Raw genomic sequence first — 20,178 nt, forward strand, 5'->3', positions numbered from 1 at the left:
CTAAATAATTAAAAATAAAGGCTATTGTGTAAGGCTGCTATATAAACTTATCAACTGTCTTATTTTATTCAAGGAAACATGGTAACAGAGCATAAAAATTTTCAACCAAATGTAAGCACCGCCCAGAAAAGAACATCAGTGAGCCATGTGGGGGCAACGATAGCGTAAGAAAAGGGAAAACGTTAACCCATCCAAGGGGGACTTCAAGGAGCACTGGAAGAAGCAATACTCTTTAGGCTCTTTTGTACTTTAGGACGGAAATCCTTATAGATTGTTTCATACGAATTACCAATAGCAAATAAGAAAACACCCTTGTGAACACAGGTTTCTCTAGAAAAGGAAGTACATCCAAAGACAAAATACCAAGCGTTTGCCTAGCGGAGTAAACTCATTCGCAAACCACAGTGAAACATGCTTCCAAAACACCTTAGGGGAACAAAAGTATCTTTATGTCGAGTCGTGGCTTTCACTGACCATTGCAGATGTAAGTGGCATTGAGGGCCATCTGCCTCTGCTGCAGCACGTTCAGATAGAAGGTGGCTCTGTCCCGCACCTCATCATCAGTATCCATCATGCACCTGCCAGGGAGAACGAGCATGGCACAGCACCCTCCAGACAGGTTAGGTCCTCGGATACCACCTTTAGAAGAGACTTCAACGGCAGCCAACACTGGCTCCTGCACGCTCCACAAATCTTGGGCACTGTTCTGAATTACTAAAAAAATCCTGTTACCATGAACAGCAGCACGTATGTAAGCAGGCACTGGAACAACTAGGAGCACAGTAACAGGAAAGAGCAGCTGGGATCCATCTGACTCTAACCACGTAGCCCCGATGGAAACTTCAGATTTCTCTATAGGTAACAAATGGGAATATCACACTTTCCAATGATACTAAGAAGATATATAGCATCCAGAACCCAAAAGCATTTTTTTTTTACCAGCCAGCTTTTAGCCTGTGATTTATCTGCTTTAATTACAAGATCCTATCACAGAGTATTTACTAAAGCCAGGCTTTTCCCCATTGACTAGCGAATCACACAGATCATGAAAAGCTAATATTTTCAACTCTGTATGATGACTTGCTTAAGAGCTCTTTGAAGTTAAGCCTCTGTTTTACAAATTGATGTACATAATTTTAAGTCAGTTTCCCAAAATAATGTAAGAGAAATCCAAAGACAAATTTGGCATGTACCTAGCACATACATAATTACTAGGGAGAGAAAGGGTATGTCATCTGCCCCTGACTAAGCTCCATGCTTAGACCCTGCAATGCATCCAATATGGTGCCTTGAGGTCTTTGTAGAATTCTTATAATTAAAAAAAAAAAAATACAGTCTTGTACTTACCTCTGTAAGAGTACAAGGATGCTTGGGAGAAGATTCTCATTCTGAGCCCCAAATTTTGCCAAAGCACTGACAGCAGCTACAATGAAGCGTACATGCAGGAGCGTAAGTACTAGTCTCTCAGGGTGAGGCCACAGCATTTAAAAGACTTACAGAAGCATCCCATGTTTGCTAGAGGGAAATGCTCTTGTTTCACTGAATGTTTCCTGATCTTACTTCTTTGACACACTTAAGCATAAATAGAATTTTGCAGGCCCAAGAAAGCTCTGAATAGAAAATACTCCATGCACTGAGGAAAAAGCAGCATATATATTTTCTGTATGAGCTACACTGCCATCCCACCACCCCCATTAATAAATCATTTAATGTTATCAAGCTCTAAAGGCAAACAACTAACCCCAGGCATACCAAGAACATCTACTACTAAAATTCCTCTCATTCAACAAAGATTCACTGCTCACCTAAGTTTGTCAGGAACTGTGCTAGATACCAGGGATAGAAAGGTAAAATGGTGTCTGACCTCAAAGAGTTATATTCTAGTGCAAAAGGCAGGTAAAGAGATAATTACAAAATGGCACAGGAAGTCCATGGTAGAACTATATCCAGGGTGCTATGTGAGTGAACAGAAGAGAATTAAAATCAGAATTGGTGGTGGAAAAGTAAGAGAGGAAGCTGGCACTTCTTTGCACTAAAATTTGAAGAACAAGCAGAGTTAGCCAGAGGGAAAAGTCAAAGTAAGAATATTTGAGGCAGGAGCCCAGCAAGTCCAAACACCTCTGCTCAGAGCAGACAGCATGAGCTGTGACGGTACAGGCTGCGTGCAGGAGAGGTAAGACAGAAACAGGGTGTGGTTAACCCCAGCCATTATTAACTACGGGACAGACTGTATTTGAAGGAGTATTTTACTCTGCATAGCACTGAAAATGGACTGGGATATTTGTGAGAGCAGAAGCAGCCTCATGGGTCAGGCATCCGAAGGCTGACAGCCTAAGTCAGCACCCAGGAGGATACAGAGCAGAGGAGATGAAATAGTGCTAAGGGGACAGAGTTGACAGAGCTTCGCTGAAGATCAGAGGGAGCTGTGAAACAGTGGGTAAGTTTCTCAGTGGACATAGCGGTGAGGATTATGGCTTGGCTTAGACTGAATTTGAGGTGCCTTCAGTAGTTGGAAATACAAATTCAGGACACTACTGGAATGTCACAGCATATTAGCAGAGTCTGAAAACAGCACCAGGAATAATGTGTAACAAAATCTTTAAAGACAACTAAATAACCTAAGGGAACAGCCTGGGAAGAGAATCTCCATATGTAAAACAGGAAAGACAGAAAAATGCAGGCTCCTAGGGAAACTAGGGGACAAGGTTTTACGGAGTGTCTAGTCAACAGTACCTCGAAACTGACCAAGAGGGGAACAAAAATAAGAACTTTAAAGTGTCTAGCTTAATTTCCCACTAGTTTGTAAGTAATAAAAAAAATAGCTTCAGAGGATTTTTAAAGGAAAGGGCCAGATTGTATTGAATTGAGGAGAGTAAGTCAACTTCAAGTTTATCTCAGAGGCAACAGAGCAGTCAGTAGTAAATGAGAAACAAACGCTCACATGAGGGTTTACTTTACAAACATCTGAAAGGCAAAGACGCAGACAGACATAGGGAGATCTCCCATCCAGTGGCTCACTCCCAAGATGCTCACAACAGCCTCCAAGCCGGGAGACAGGAACTCAGTCCTGGTCTCTCACAGGAGGCAGGAACCCAAGTCTCTGAGCCTGCTGTCTTCCAGGGTGTGCAAGAACAGGAAACTGGGAGCTGAGGTGGAACTGGCACTTGAAGCCAGGCCCACTGATCGGGACGCAGGCATCCCCAGCTGGGGCCTAACTCCCTGTGCCACAACCCTGCCCCTGGGTCACATTTTTCATGGGAATTTGACCAGTTCATATGCTAAGTGGGAAGAAGTGATTTCAGCTGAAGAGTACTTTAAAAAAATAAATATGCACACAAATTCTACATCTGGAAAGCCAAGGGTTCTTTATCTCTAATATAAGGCAAAAATCAGGATGGGCACTGTAGTATAAATAAATATATGCCTGGGGCCTGTCTGTGGCGCAGCGGGTGAAGCCGCCAGCGGCAGTGCTGGCATCCCATATGGGTGCTGGTTCAAGACCCAGCTGCTCCACTTCCCATCCAGCTCTCTGCTATGGCCTGGGAAAGCAGTAGAAGATGGGCCAAGTCCTTGGGCCCCTGCACCCATGTGGGAGACCAGGAGGAAGCTCCTGGCTCCTGGCTTCAGATCAGCACAGCACTGGCTGTTGCAGCCAACAGGGGAGTGAACCAGCAGATGGAAGACCTCTCCCTCTGCCTCTCCTTCTCTGGGTAACTCTGACTTTCAAATAAATAAATAAGTATTTAAAAGAAAAAAAAAAACTATATATCTAGGCCCTAAGTTTGCTCCAAGATGCTACTGTCAAACAGATCTTGCAACTGGATTTTCCAATGTCATTACCATCCTTTTGAGTTCAGCATTTCAGAAGATCAAGTTACTTCACTATCAGTGTTCCAATGACTCACCAGCTCTGACAGCCTCATTCTCCAGGACAACCCGGTTAAAAATAAAGCGGATATACTTGGAGGGGATGGGGGTTCTGGGGCCCTCTTTGCCCAACAAGTGTAGAATCTTGGTGGCCAGAACAGTGTGTTCGCAGTCCTCAATGAATTCACACAGGTGGGCCAGCCCTGCCTCTTTACTCTCAGGGTTCTCTTCCACAATGCTGATAATGCAGTCCACGATGGCCCGCTTGTAGTCAAAGCCTCCCTGGCAGAAGGGAAGAGGAGACTGTCATTCACTCTAAGGACACTTTTAGAGGAGTGCTTACACTCCAAGGCTCACGCTAACCAACTCAAATCTCATTTCTCTCCCTGAAAGAAAGAAACAAGCAAAGCAACGTGCTGTCTAGTAATGACGAAACAGCAACCAGAATTGAGGCTACTGCTTGAGCGGCATGGTGAGATCGTGAAGAAATGTACTTAAAACACTGTGAAACCTTAAGCCCAGCAATCTTAAGAATCTGAGAGTCACTTCCCGTGGTCGGAAAGCAGTGTACCTACATCATCGCGAAGCATGTTGGACAGGAAGGTCATCATGACGCTGTGCTTCCGAGGGTACTTCTGACAGAGGGCACTGATTGCTTGTACGACCACCACCTGCGGGAAGGGGTGCAGAACACGCACATCTGTAGTCACTGTCCAACCGCCACTTATGAAAACAAACACAGAACAGACAGTCACCTTTGTAACTCGAGCTGCTAAACATGCTTTGCCCATTATTTGCTGTAAGCCAAGAAGGCACTCTAACCTAAAATGACAGTGATGCTTCTTCACGAAAGGTAAGCAAGAAGATGAGAAGACCGCAAAAGAAAATTAAAAATGAAGTTTATTATATTAAAGAGATCCCATGTCTCTGCCCCAAGTAAGCAAGTGTAGAAAACTCCTTAAAGGGAACAGTAAATATACAAAGCCTGAACAGACTGACGTTCATAGAAATACAGAAAGCTACAAGGAATTACTTCACAAAATGGTTTTTAGGCACAACTTAAAGAGCATTGTCAAAGGGGGTGAGGGCTATGAGATTTTACGCTTCTTCTAGTTAATAAATTTACCAGCCAAAATTTCATGGATGCTGGGTCAGAGATGAAAGACAGCTAACCAGAGCAACAGCGGGAGCCAGAGGAGCAGCCTTTGGGGCTGGTTTCCAGAAGCCAGGTAGCCTGTGGCTCTGCAGGGGGCTGCATCACAGGTAGGAACCCTGCGGAGTGCCACAGGCGTGTCCACCGTGGGCAGCAGGCACGGCTCTCCCCTGCTCCGAAGGACATTACCAGCTACGGAGCGCGTTTGCGTCCGCTCCGGAGACAGCACTGTTTCTTCTGGAGCTGTAAGGAAACCGCCCTTTACTTCAGGGAGAGTCTCTCTCTCTGCTAAGGCCAGAACACACCTTGTACTACACAGTGGGAGCAGGGCGGGGATGGCAGGAAATAAGGGACAGTTAGTGCCTAACTTGCAAGATCTGCAGAAGTGCAGAGACCCCTGGAGAACTGAGGACTCTCTCCCAGCAACCGGAGAGCCGCATATCCAAACACAGTGTCTCAAAGCACACATCATAAAACAAAATGTTCATAATCTTTTCAGGAAGCAATGACACCTAAACCTAATAAAGATGGCATTTATACACAGAAAGAAAAATTACAGACTGAAAAAATTTATAAATATTAATGTGAAAAGCCCAAGCAATAGATCAGCTAACAAACTCCAACACTACAGTTAGAAAATAATATACTATGATGATGATTTATACCAAAATTACAAGGATGGTCAACATTAGAAAACTGATTAATATTATTTATCATATTAATGAGTCCAAACAGGCTAATTATATCCAAAATGCTGAAAAGGCTTTGGTAAAATCTAACACCCAATCCTAAAAACAATTCTTAAAAATCAGAAATATGGATGGATAATTCCATAAGCTAAAGTATATAATATATATGTATATGCGTGTGTGTATATATATATATATGTATATATCCTAATGCTAGCATACTACTTTATAAGGAACACCAAGAGGCACTTCTTAAGGTTAGAAATAGTGCAAGGATGCCACTAGTATTTAACAGTGTTCTGGAGATGTTAGTCAATTCAAGTACAGAAAAAAAGTTATAGGAACAAGTAACAGAAGAAAAACCCTGTATTTTCAGATGACATGAAAACCCTAGAGAATCAATGATAAAACTCAATAATTCAGCAAGGTAGCAGGATATAAAATTAACATACAAAAACACTAACATTCACATACATGAATCATACAAGTTAGAAGATACAGTGGCTTAAATACACATAATCACAGCAAAAACATTTAGGAATAAGTATTTAGAAAACACTCAAAACCAATATAAAGATAGTGTAAAACATCCTTCAGAGGCACAAAACTAGATTTGAACAGATTAAGACATCTTGGGAACACACACTATATGCAATGGGTTAAGCCGACACTCGGAACACCTGCATCCCTCACTGGAGTGCTGGTCTGAGTCTCAGCCACTCTGCTTCCCATTCAGCTTTCTGCTAATGCACCTAGAAAGGCAGTGGATGTTGGTCCACGGACTAGGGCTCCTGCCACACACCTGGGAGACCAGGATGGAGCTCCTGGCTCCTGGCTTCAGCGTGGCTCCTCCCTGGTTATTGCAGGCATTTGAGGAGTGAGCCAGCACCTGGAAGATAACCTACCCCAATCTCTGTCTCTGCCTTTCAAATAAATAAATTTAAAAAAATTCATATTACAACCACACTGAAATAGTATTTTTTACCAAAAAGATGGCAAAACATCCAGAGCTTAATAACATACGCTACTATGGGAAAACCACCATTCTTCATACATCACGGGTAGAACTTGGCATTCTCTACAAACTACTTATTTATCTTTCAACCTAGCACATGGACTCAAAGGAAATTGCGATGAGGATACACCACCACTGTTTTAGAAGAAAACATACACACACGGTACCCACACCAGCATTACTGACAACCGCACAATGTTTAATAAACGACATCACATATACCTGCCGGGGTCCTGTGCAGCTGTGAAACCAATGAGATATCCCTGTGAACTGAATACAGTGATTTCCGGTATAAACTGTTGGTGCTGAAAGGGCAAAGTGCAAAAGAGCACATATAGGATGCTCTCTTCCATTGACAGTAGAAGAGAATAAGAAGCACACGAGTATCCCTTGTGCCTTACAAACCCGAGAGCAGCAGAGCTGGTCACTTAGGAGAGTGCTGGAAGAGCTATGAAAGAAAGCAATGCCGCCGGTGCCCCGGCTCACTAGGCTAATCCTCCGCCTAGCGGCGCCGGCACACTGGGTTCTAGTCCCGGTCGGGGCGCCGGATTCTGCCCCGGTTGCCCCTCTTCCAGGCCAGCTCTCTGCTGTGGACAGGGAGTGCAGTGGAGGATGGCCCAAGTGCTTGGGCCCTGTACCCCATGGGAGACCAGGAGAAGCACCTGGCTCCTGCCTTCGGATCAGCGCAGCGCCGCTGGCCGTGGCAGCCATTGGAGGGTGAACCAACGGCAAAGGAAGACCTTTCTCTCTGTCTCTCTCTCTCATGTCCACTCTGCCTGTCAAAAAAATTAAAAAAAAAAAAGAAAGAAAGCAATGCTTTCCTAAATATACTTCTTTGTATCATTCTGACTTCTGGAATCATTATAAAGGTCTACACATAAAAAAATATTATATTGGAAGTTAAAACTATAACAGTGATTATGAGAGGCTGGAGAGGTAAGCGGGGAAGGAAAGATGGGGAGAGAGACTGATTAGCGGGGATTAAATTATAGCTACACAGGAGTAAGAAATTTGGGGCCAACATTGTGGCACAGTGGGAAAAGCTGCCGCCTGTGATGCTGGCATCCCATATGGGTACTGGATCAAGTTCCGGCTGCTCCACTTCCTGCTAATGGCCTGGAAAAGCAGTGGAGGATGGCCCAAGTACTTGTGCCCCTGCACCTATGTGGGAGACCCGGATTAAGCTCCTGGCTCCTGCCTTTGGCCTGGCCCAGTCCTGGCTGTTGCCGCCATCTAGGGAGCGAATCAGTGGATGGAAAGTCTCTCCGTTTCTGTCTCTCCTTCTCTCTGTAACTCTGCCTTTCCAATAAATAAATACATCTTTAAAAAATAAATTCTAGCATTCTAGTACACAACAGCGTGACTAATGATGTCGTGTACCATCTGCCTCTCTAAGACAAGCCATCTAGAAGACAGGATTTTGGGTGTTTTCACCATAAAGAAATGTTAAATGTTTGAAGCGATGGACACACTCACCTCACCCTGACTTCACACTGATGTCACACATTGTACACATGTATCTAAAGATCACACGGTGTCCCATTAATAAATACACGTAAACATATTAACACACGCAAACCACCATGCTGAAGTGGTTTTGCTCTCATATATTTAGATCTGCAGTCCATCTGCAAATGATTAATGTGCAGGGGAAAGCAACCTGAAACAAATGACTCTGGTCAGATTTCCGAAGATTCATGTAAACTGCACTGAAAGGTATAAAAGAAGAGAATGAATGCAAATAGCCCAGTCTGTACTCAACTACTCTGTGTGTACAGACATTAGAAGATCACTTTGTACGTGTAGTTCTTTGTATACTCTACACACATGAAACAGCAACAGAAACTAAGCTGAAACACACTGGCTCAGCATGATCCCAGTTAGACTTCTCAGTGAGGGATGTGATCACTTCCATAGTTCAGCTAAGGAAGCTGAGGCAGCAAGAATTTGTGTGACTCACCTGAAGTCACATGTCTAACATGTGTTTCAGATTTTAAACCCAGAGATTTTTAAAAAGATTTATTTATTTATTTGAATGTCAGAGTTATAGAGAGAGAAGGAGAGCCAGAGAGGTCTTCCATCCGCTGGTTCACTCCCCAGATGGCCACGATGGCCAGGACTCAGCCAGGATGAAGCCTGGAGCCAGGAGCTTCATTAGGGTCACCCACATGGATGTCAGAGACACCTGGGCCATCCTCCACCGCCTTCCCAGGCACATTAGCAGGGAGCTGGATTGGAAGTGGGGCAGCCAGACACGACCCAGTGCCCGTATGGGGTGCCGACATCACAGGGGGTTTTACCTGCCATGCCACGGCGCTGGCCTCCAAAGCCAGAGGTTATGACTCTAGAGGTCATTCTTTTAACCACCATAGACTGCTTTCCAAACTTCTGACTCAACTGCTTGTACGTGTGCATTTTTCTTTCAAAAATAGACTGCGGAGTGAGACTGTTGAGATTCATTTAGATTGAAGAGATACTGCCAGAGTTTTCCAAAATGTCTGCAGTAATGTAACATTCCCACTCAGGGTACACTGCGTCCCCACTCACAGTACACGGCGTGGGCGACTGCACACAGCCTGGATAACCTAACACTCCCACTCAGTACTGGGCGTGGGCGACTGCGCACAGCCTGGATAACCTAACACTCCCACTCAGTACTGGGCGTGGGCGACTGCGCACAGCCTGGATAACCTAACACTCCCACTCAGTACTGGGCGTGGGCGACTGTGCACAGCCTGGATAACCTAACACTCCCACTCAGTACTGGGCGTGGGCGACTGTGCACAGCCTGGATAACCTAACACTCCCACTCAGTACTGGGCGTGGGCGACTGTGCACAGCCTGGACAACCTAACACTCCCACTCAGTACTGGGCGTGGGCGACTGCGCACAGCCTGGATAACCTAACACTCCCACTCAGTACTGGGCGTGGGCGACTGTGCACAGCCTGGACAACCTAACACTCCCACTCAGTACTGGGTGTGGGCGACAGGACAGGGCCTGGAACGACATCCTCACCAAACGTGGCATCACTGACACACTCGTTCTAGGGTCTGTGGTGTGCCACGCATCACGACTCTGACTCTGCTTCCTGGAGGACTGTGAGTTATTATCTGCATAGCGAGTCTGCTTGAGACTCTAGATGCTTAGTCAACCAGGTCGAAGTTCTCAGAATCTCCTCTTGTATCTTATTCTAGACATATTTCTCTGGCTCTAGGATCATTAACTAGTGCACCTATGTTTTCTCTAAAACATGTTTTTTGCTTTTGTACGTTTAGATCTACAATGCATTTAGCACCGACCTGAGTGTATGAACTGAGGAGTGGTTAAGATCCTCCTCTTTCTCCATGTGGATACCCAATGGATGAATTTCCATGTTACAATAACCATTTTATGTTAACTCAATATTGAACTCCCAAATGTCAGAAAAGGCAAAAAATAAAAACAAAAACAAGTAAACAAAGTTTTAAACAGACCCTACAGTAAGTTGGTTTATTTTAAAAAGTTTTGGTGCTATTTGATATATCTCAAAATTCAGGATGCACCCTGACTCCTCAAGTCTGCATCCCCAAAATATCCATTTCCCTTCTTTATTTCCTTCCTAAACAATCGTGTATGTTTGCATAAAGTTTTTAGAAGGAAGTAGTGGACACTATGAGAAACAGTGACTTGATCAGCCCTTATTCTGACTGTTGATGAATAACTTAATGCTTTATCCCTTTTAGTATTTTTTTTTGTCATACTTAATACTATTGGTTGAACTCTGTAATTAACACACAATTATTCTTAGGTGTTTAAATTTAACTGAAAAGTGATCTCTGTTAAATATAAGAGTGCAAATAAGAGAGGGAGGAGATGTACAGTTTGGCACATGCTCAATCTGACTTGCCCCAAATGGTAGAGTTAGAACCGTGCCAGGGGATTCCAATTCAATCCCATCAAAGCAGCATGTACCAATGCCATCTCACTAGTCCAAGTGATCAATTTCAGTTCACAATTGATCACAATGATAGGTCAAAGAGATCACATAAACAAGACCAGTGTCTGCTAATACTATCTGATAGAATTAAGAAGGAGAAAACGATCCAACATGGGAAGTGGGATACACAGCAGACTCATAGAATGGCAGATGTCCTAAATAGCAGTCTGGCCTCAGAATCAGCCATTAAGGCATTCAGATATGGCTGAAGAGCCCATGAGAGTATTTTAGGCATGGAAAGCCAAGACACTCTGGGGGGAAAAAAAAACCCTCAACGAAAGATCTCTGCGAGTGAGACCCCAGTGGAAAGAATGGGCCATCAGAGAAGGAGGTACCTTTCTCTGAAGGGAAGAGAGGACTTCCATTTTGACTATGACCTTGTCTAAATAAGAATGGAGTTGGTGAACTCAAAAGGCTTCCATAGCCTTGGCAACTCATGACAAGAGCCTAGGGGGATTACTGATGCCATAAACAAGAGTGTCAATTTGTTAAGTCAACAGCAGGAGTCACTGTGCACTTACTCCTCATGTAGGATCTCTGTCCTTAATGTGTTGTACAATGTGATTTAATGCTATAACTAGTATTCAAACAGTACTTTACACTTTGTGTTTCTGTGTGGGTGCAAACTGTTGAAATTTTCACTTAATTTATACTAAATTGATCTTCTGCATATAAAGATAATTGAAAATGAATCTTGATGCGAATGGAATGGGAGAGGGAGTGGGAGATGGGAGGGTTGCGGGTGGGAGGGAAGTTATTGGGGGGAAAAGCCATTGTAATCCATAAACTGTACTTTGGAAATTTATATTTACTAAATAAAAGTTAAAAAAAAAAAGGGGGGAGTATATTTTTGAAACATACAGTAGGGGGCGCTGTGGTGTGGTGCAGCAGTATGCATCGTGTATGGGTGTGCCTGTCTTGAGCCCCAGATAGATATCCTCTTCACTGCAGTTTCTTGCTGATGGTTACCCTGGGAGGCAGTGGAAGATGGCTCAAGTTCCTGAGTTCCTGCCCTGACACAAGAAACCCAGATTGCGTTCCAGGCTCCTGGCTTTTGCCTGCACCAGCCCTGGATGTTGTGGGCATCTGGGGTATGAATCAGTGGATGAAGATCTATTTCCATCTATCTCTCTGCCTTTCAAATAATATTAACAAATCAAAATGAAAAATATATAGAGAGGGCTGGAGGTAGCAGCATATCCAATGAAACCTAATGAAACTGATATTGGGGGTAATCAACCACTTTGTTTTGGCTTTAAGATTTATTTATTTATTTATTTATTTGAAAGACAGAATTACAGAGAGGAAGAGAGAGACACACAGAGAGAGATACCTTCCAATCGCTGGCTCACTCCCCAAATGGCCACAATGGCCAGAGGTAGACACGTTCAAAGCCAGGAGCCAGGAGCTTCACCAGCGTCTCCATCATGGGTGCAGGAGCTCAAGCACTTGAGCCATTTTCTGCTGCTTTTTCAGGTGCATTAGCAGGGAGCTGGATCAGAGGTAGAGCAGCTGGGGCTTGAACCACTGGCCATATGTGATGTCAGTGTTGCAGGCGGCGTCTTTACCTGCCACACCACAGTACTGGACCCCAACCATTATGAATAATAAAACTCCATATAGGGGCTGGCGTAGCGGTGCAGTAGGTTAATCCTCCTCCTGTGGCACCGGCATCCCATACGGGCGCCTGTCCTAGTCCCGGTTGCTCCTCTTCCAGTCCAGCTCTCTGCTGTGACCCAGGAGGGCAGTGGAGGATGGCCCAAGTGCTTGGGCCCTGCACCCGCATGGGAGACCGAAGGAAGGACCTGGCTCCTGGCTTCGGATCGGCAAAGCTCCAGCCATTGGCAGCCATCTGGGGAATGAACCAACACAGGGAAGACCTTTCTCTTTGTCTTCCCCTCTCACTGTAACTCTACCTCTCAAATAAATACAATAAAAATCTTTAAAAAAAAAAAACACCTCCATATAGTCATAGAAAATAAGAGTTGGATAAAGTACAAATGACATTCAATAGTTTGTTTGCAAACAAATGGTTTGTTGCAATTTGGTGGATTTATTTTATAGGGTTAAAAACTAGACAAAGAACCACTATTGTGGCACAGTGAGTTAAGGTGCTGATATACCACATCAAAGCACCAGTGCGTCTGATCCAGATCCCTGCTAAATGTGCCTGGGAAAGCAGTGGAGGACGGCCCAAGTACTTAGACTCCTGCACCCATGTGGGAGATCTGGCTATCTGAGGAGTGAACCAGTGGATGGAAGATTCTCTCTCTCACTCACTCCACCGTTCAAATAAATAAATAAATAAATCTTTCAAAAAAAAAAAAAAAAAGAGAGAGAGACCAATTAGTCATATAGGAAGAGCTACTGTCAAGTGTAGAAAAGTTTAGTTTAACAATTGCAATGGTTTTTCTCCCACTTTTTTATGATACATCAATACTTTTATATATTTAATATATGATTACATAAAGAAACACATGTGCATTTACCATAGAGCTTTTTTTTATTATTATTTGACAAGTAGAGTTATAGACAGTGAGAGAGAGAGACAGAGAGAAAAGTCTTCCTTCTGTTGGTTCACCCCCGCAAATGGTTGCAATGGCTGGTGCACTGCGCCGATCCAGGTGCAGGAGCCAGGTGCTTCTTCCTGGTCTCCCCATGTGGGTGCAGGGGCTCAAGCAGGGCCACAGCAGAGAGCTGGACTGGAAGAGGAGCAACTGGGACTAGAACCTGGCGCCCATATGGGATGCCGGCACTGCAGGCGGCAGATTAGCCAAGTGAGCCACGGCGCCAGCCCCTATCACACAGCTTTTACAAAAGAGTGCTTCTGCCTCCTGAAAGTTCTGCACGCTCCTGATCACATCCCACTACTTCCTTCTCAGAGAGGATCACTCTCCTGGCCCGGTTTACCAGTTACCTTTTCTTCAGTTTAATATATACCCCAATTGTTCAGTTTTGCTTACTTTGTAGTAGTTATATGAATGCTATCAAGGCATAATTTCCTGCAACACACTCAACATGACATTCACACATTTTAACATCATTTTTATGATCATCTCTAACAAACTCTTACTAGTTCTGGTCAACATTGTATTTTAAATACTAGCTATTTTAATAAGGCAAGAAAAAGAAGGGAGAGACAACTGGATTGGAAATAAAGAAGTGCCTCTATTCACAAATGACAGGATTATTTATATAAACAATCCCAAGGGATACATGTTACAACTACTAGTTCCAAATAAGGGAACTCAGCAAAGTCAAAGGTCACATCAAGTTAGCATAGAAAGCTTTAAAAAGTGCCTGTTAGACACTAGCAATAAACAAAAAAGTAGAAATTTTAATGAAATGATATCTAAAAAGCCTAAAATACTTAGAAATAAACTTAACAAAACACATGTAAGACTTGTAATTACTACAAAAACCTCCTCAGAAAAATTAAAGATGACCTAAAGAGAAAGATATACCATATTCATGGACTAGAAGAATTAATTTTGTTATACATCAGTTCTGTCCCAACTGATTTACAGATTTAGCACAATCCTGGTCATAATCCTAGCAGGCTGCATTTCATAGAAATTGATAAGCTGGTTCCAAAGGTTCTATGAAAATGCAAAGGAACTAAAACATGAAAAAATATGGGACCAGCACTGTGGCATAGCAGGTTAAGCATCTGCCTGTGATGTTGGCATCCTACATGGGTGCTGGTTAAAGACACAACTGCTCCACTTCTGATCCAGTTCCCTGCTAACGCGCCTAGAACAGTAGCAGATGATGATCCAAGTCTTTGGGCCCCTGCACTCACAAAGGAGACCTGGAAGAAGCTTTGGACTCCTGGCTTCATCCTGGTCTATCCCCAGTCATTGCGGCCATTTGGGGAGTGAATCAAAGGATGGAAGATTTCTCTCTCTCTCTCTCTCTCTAAGGATGGAAGGTTTCTCTCTCTCTCTATCTCTATCTGTATCTCTGTCTCTCCTCCTAACTCTGCCTTTCAAATAAATAAAAAATAAATCTTTAAAAAAAAATGAAAAAAACAAACTTGGAAGAACATACTAGAGATTTAAAAAGTTTCATAAAGCTACATCAATCAGTACAGTGTGGTACGAACATTGGAGTGACAATCAGATGAGTGGAACATGATAAATAGGCCAGAAATATACTGACGGTGTATGGTTAGTTGCTTTTCAGACAAAGACGCCAACATACTGGAAAAACACACTAGGTTGTAATATAAACCAAAATGTAAAAGCTAAACTCATACAGTATTTAGAATAAAACATGAGAGAATATTTACGAAATGGAGGTAAACACTATTTAGAAGAGACAATTTTTAACAAATGTCAAAGAAAAAAACTGACAAATTAGACTTCGAAAAATTAAAAATGTCTGCACCTCAAAAGACACTGTTAGCAAAAGAAATGAGTAAGCCACAGACTGGGGGAAAGCATAATTGTGTTTAAACTATTACCTTGAATTCATCTGAAATTTCAGACACAAAAGAAGAGATCTGCTTCATGAGCCTGTCCACACTGCTCTCACTCCCTGTTTTGAGCAGTGTGGTAATGGCTAGCGTAGCAATGCTCCTGTTGGAGTCTGTGATCAAGTTTTCTAAGTCCAGATTGCAGGCAGTAACTGCAGAAGGGTGCTTCATTGCCACCTTGTGGAAGGGCAAGAAAAACAGAGAGTAAGCAAATTGCTGTGGATAAAGGTCAGCACTCAAATTTTAATTAAGGTCAGTGGCAATCCAAAGGGGACAGATAGGTAAAAAGCATTTCCAATTAATAAGGTATGATAAATCAACTGTTAAATGAGTAACAGCCATGGTATAGCACAGGACTATATCACAGCCTGTCTTTATTAAATCTGGACTGTGCTTCTTACCGTACATGCGTCCATGTATGTCTACTCTACTATATATTAGGATCTCTGGGAACAGGATCGAGTTTGGTAAACACTGCTCAACAGAGACTGTTAGTATCTTATCCATACTTAAACCAGCAAAACTGGACTATCTGTAGTCAGTAAAATATGTCTGTCACTCTCTTGCCTCCTTCTTTTGTTGATGTTGTTCCACTATTGACTCAGAATCTCCTCTCATAATTCTGAACGTTTGAAAACACTCTGAAAAGTACTGGTGGCAAAATTCATTTAACAGCAAAACACAACCTAAACTAGTGTAAAAGTACATTAAGTCTTAGTATTTCTCACTTAGCAAGAACAGTCAAATGATTTAGGGGTAAAATGTATCTGAAATGTGGGGGTACTAATTCAGGTTCAAATATAATAGCACCATATCATCTTTCTAAAATTCATAAAAACTGAACTGTGGGATTTATCTGGCTCCAACATTATAGGTGAATGATTGATAGACATTTCCAAAAGCTGCACTGTCCAACACAAGAGCCACATGTGGCTATGAGCACAGGAAATGTGACTAGGAGACTGAGGACCTGGATTTTTAATTTTAATTAATTGAAATTCAAAATCTCTTGGGGCTAACAGCTACCACTGGCATGGCTTTTGAATATAAAATACTCAGAGGCCAGAAGTGAATTATAATTTCAGCTGCATAATAAAAAATTGCCGAATTTCAGGTAACACACAAATGAAGTATCACAGAAGTACAGCCGTAAGCCACAGGCACTAACCTTGAGGAACAAGCCCAGCACTTCTCACTTGGTGTGTCTCAATCAAACACAGATACAAGTCAGCACCTAGCAATGGGACACTTACTTTATTCAAGGTCCTCACAGCTGCGTATCTCAAGGCCGGCTTAGGAGAGCTACAGAAAAGCTGAAGAACTAAGGCAAACAAAGAAAACCACTGTTCATTGCTCATTTTATCACACATCACATGACTAAAAACAAATATTTCATGAATTATATTCAAAATATGCAAAGGGAAATTAGATCATAGTATCAAAAATTCACATGAAAACACATCATCAAAAAATAGAAGAATGGCTTTTTGTTGTAAAATAATTAGACATCTCTTAATATGTGAATTCAAATGGTAGAAATATTGGTAGTTGTAAGCACAAATGGACTTTCTAAACATTAACAAAAACCCAAAAACCGAACACATTAATGGTATCTGTCATCTATGTAAAATTGTTTCAACAGTATTATATTGGGAATACAAATTTCAGAAAAAGAATAAAGAACAACTCAAATTATCTATAATGTATATAAGCTACTAGAACCCAAAGGCTACATATACACACAGATCTGAGGTTCAAAAGTCATTCTTGATATCTACTATGCAGATCCACAGAACTTAAGACAAAAGCAAAAGCCACTGATCCAACATACACCTCACCTGAAACAGCAGGTGCCAACTCTCTGGCAGTACAGTTAGGGAGATGGATGATGGCAGAAGCAGCTTCATATATAACCATTTCATGTTTATTTCTCAAGCAGCTTTCAATGAAATCAAAGAGTGGGCTTTCATGGCTGCCAATAAATACACAAAGGTCATTATTCAGACAGGCGATATATGCATGATGGCTAAAAGCACAGAGATCCAGGAGGACTTCCGGAAGGGTGGATGAAGTAACTGAAAATCCACTTCTCAAAACATTATAATAATGAGAAAACGGATCACTATAAACTTTATCAGAACTCTAGAAATTAACCAGACATGCAACAATCTAAGGAGTATTATTAAATCTTGGTGAATTTTCTGGTATTTTAACTTGCCCCAGTCCCAGTTTCCATCCCCCTTCTTCCCTGTTCCTTAGGAGCTGAGAAAGCAGCACTACAGAACCAGAGCAGCCGTGAGGACTGGCATCCTAGCAGCCGCCAGAGGAGGCAGGCTCATCCTCACAGAACTGTCACTATCTCACTGCCCGGTGGCCCTAGAGAAGCCTCACTCAAAGGCTAATCCTGACTTCACCCAATTTAGAGCTTATTTAGTGAGGAAAGTCTTATTCTCACGGAGTTTGTCCAAAACCAACAGTGGCAAGTGGTTAATACTGCAGCTGCTAGAAGTAGCAATTCCAGATGAGGCAACCAAGAGACTGGCAACAATCCTTAGAAGGAGAATCTGGGGAATGAGTCGCATGTCAGGGCTTTGAAAGTTCCTGTGGTACTTCAGAGGATCCAGGAGTCACGTGTGGAGGGATGATCAAATGCCCAGCAAAGAACCAACAAAGCCACAATCTCACTTACGCTTGATATTGAGACTCTGTGCAAGTGTATACACACACACACACACACACACACACACACATATATATATGAACACAATATATTTATATATATATAACGCAATAAACCCCCAAAACAAAATTTAATAATAGCATAAGAATACATAAATGTAATAAAATGTAAAAAACGTAATAAAAGAACACAAGACTCTTATTGTGAAATCACAAAATCCTTCTAAGAAATCTGATTAAATGAAGAATTAGTCTGTTCACACACTGGAAGATCCAATATTATCAAGATGGCAACTCTTCCAAATTCACTTACTCAAAAGAGACAAATTATTCTATTCACTGCAATTCTTAGAAAATGCCATCAGGCTTTTTGTTGTAGAAATTCTAACCTGATCCTAAAATTCATATGGATATGCACAGCACTTAAGAGCAGTCAACATAGAGCAACTCTGAAAAACCTTACACAAAGGTACTTCACAAAGTCTGTGGGAAAATGAAATTAAAATGTAAGTTTACTTGGTGCAAAAAGCTATGAAATACATGCCTAGTGGGAGTCCTCAAAACAGCCACGGAAAATACTTACTATTAAAAAGAAAACTATGCAGAGATTTTTAATTTTTTGCACCAAAATAAACTTCCCATTTAAATCCATTTTCATGCATTTTTAAATTATTTTTTAAATGTTTCATGTGTAATACTCACCCATTTGAAGGGGTACAGTGCAATGTTTCAGCACGTATACACAGTGGAACCAAATGAACCAATGTCTGCAGTCTACCAGATGCCTCTTCAGGTCTTCACACAGTACATAAAACACTGTAGCGTACTACAGCTGCGCAACTGCTCGGGGACACTGGGACGTCTAGGTGACTCAGTCGATGTCTGGTACACAACCTCCCTCCAGCCTCTCTCCCTCCCTTTCCCAACCTCTAGTAATCACTATCTAATTTCAGATTTTTTTCACTTCCACATATAAGAATATACAGCTTTTATCTATCTGCGCCTGGTTATTTAACTTCACACGCTCCTCAGTTCCATCCATTCTGCTGCGAGGACAGCATTCCTTGCATGGCTGAGTAATAGTCCACTGACTGGGTAGAGCACATTCTCTTTACCCATTCAGTCCCTGATGCACATCCAGGTGGGCTCCAGTCTCCACTACCGGGAATAGTGCTGCAATGAACATGTGGGTGCAGGGATCCCTCTCACACGCCGATTTCATTTCCTTTGGATCTATACCTAGAAGTGTTACCTTATATGGTAGAATTTTTTCTTTCGTTTTTCCTTTCTCTCTTCCTTTCCTCTTTTCTTCCCGTCCCTCCCTCCCAGCCTCTCTCCTCCTCTCTCCCTATCTCCCCTCCAACTCTTTGTTCCCAGAACCGCCACTCTGTTCTCTACAACTGCCAAAATAATTCACAATTCTAACAACAGCACATAAGGGTTCTCTTTTCTCCATATTTGCCAATTTTGCCTTTTGGACAAAAGCCATTCTAACTGGGGTGAGAGGATACCTCACTGGGGTTTGATTTGCATCTTCCTGACAGCTAATGATATGCAACATTTTTTTTCATGTATTATATGCTGGCCATTTGTATTTCTTCTGAAAAAATCTATTCAATTTTTTATCATTTCTTCATTGGACTGTCTGCTCTATTGTTGTGTGAAATCCTTTATATTTGGTGAACTGATAATCAGATGCATAGTTTGAAAATATTTTCTCCTACTCTTATCAGTTATCTCTTCACTCTGTTAATTTGTCTCTTACTGTGCAGAAGCTTCTTAGTTTAATTCCATCTATCTAGCTTTGCTACTGCTATTTGTGTTTTGGGGTCTTATCCAAAAAACTTGTTGACTATGGCAACATCTTGAAGTATTTATCCTGTATTTTCTTCTAATAATTTCAGTTCCAATTCTCAGAGTTAGGTCTTTGATTCATTTTGAGTTGATCCTCCTGTGCACTGGGAGGTGGGGATGTGTCACTCCTGCATGTTGGTATCCAGTTACATCACCGTTAGTTACTGGAGAAACTCTCCTTTCCATAGCATCTGCTTTTTTAGTGACTTTGTCAAGAGTCAGCTGTAGACATGTGGGCTAATTTCTGGCATCTTTATCCTGTTCCATTGGTCTCTGTGTCTGCTTTTATGCCAGTATCATGTTGTTCTGGTTTTAAGAAATCTGTTGTTTGTCTCCAAATTGGGTATTGTGATGCCTACAACTTTTATTCAAGACTTCTTTGGCTATCCAGCACCTTGTTCCATAAGAATTTTGGAACTATTTTTCCTAATTCTGAGAAAAATGCCATTGGTACATTGTGGGGAT

At 42.2% G+C, this 20,178-nt stretch overlaps 1 protein-coding gene across 2 annotated transcripts in view; it reads right to left on the reverse strand.

Annotated features, from left to right (window-relative positions):
* The window catches only part of COPG2 (coat protein complex I subunit gamma 2), a 122,069-nt gene that overhangs the window by 37,651 nt on the left and 64,240 nt on the right, over positions 1-20,178 (reverse strand). For both annotated transcript variants that reach the window (XR_016231046.1, XM_070071310.2), the window contains exons 10-16: positions 17,019-17,152; positions 16,434-16,501; positions 15,169-15,357; positions 4,443-4,538; positions 3,906-4,149; positions 1,348-1,423; positions 475-578 (exon numbers count right to left, since the gene is read on the reverse strand). Coding sequence is in view for 1 of the 2 variants with exons in the window: in XM_070071310.2 (XP_069927411.1) it covers positions 475-578; positions 1,348-1,423; positions 3,906-4,149; positions 4,443-4,538; positions 15,169-15,357; positions 16,434-16,501; positions 17,019-17,152 (911 nt within the window). In the remaining variant the exon portion in view is untranslated. The remainder of the gene's footprint in view (positions 1-474; positions 579-1,347; positions 1,424-3,905; positions 4,150-4,442; positions 4,539-15,168; positions 15,358-16,433; positions 16,502-17,018; positions 17,153-20,178) is intronic.

The sequence above is a fragment of the Oryctolagus cuniculus genome, chromosome 3 (assembly GCF_051225735.1).
Source record: "Oryctolagus cuniculus isolate XC-2025 breed Fujian yellow rabbit chromosome 3, ASM5122573v1, whole genome shotgun sequence".
In the NCBI taxonomy this organism is placed as follows: Eukaryota; Metazoa; Chordata; class Mammalia; order Lagomorpha; family Leporidae; genus Oryctolagus; species Oryctolagus cuniculus.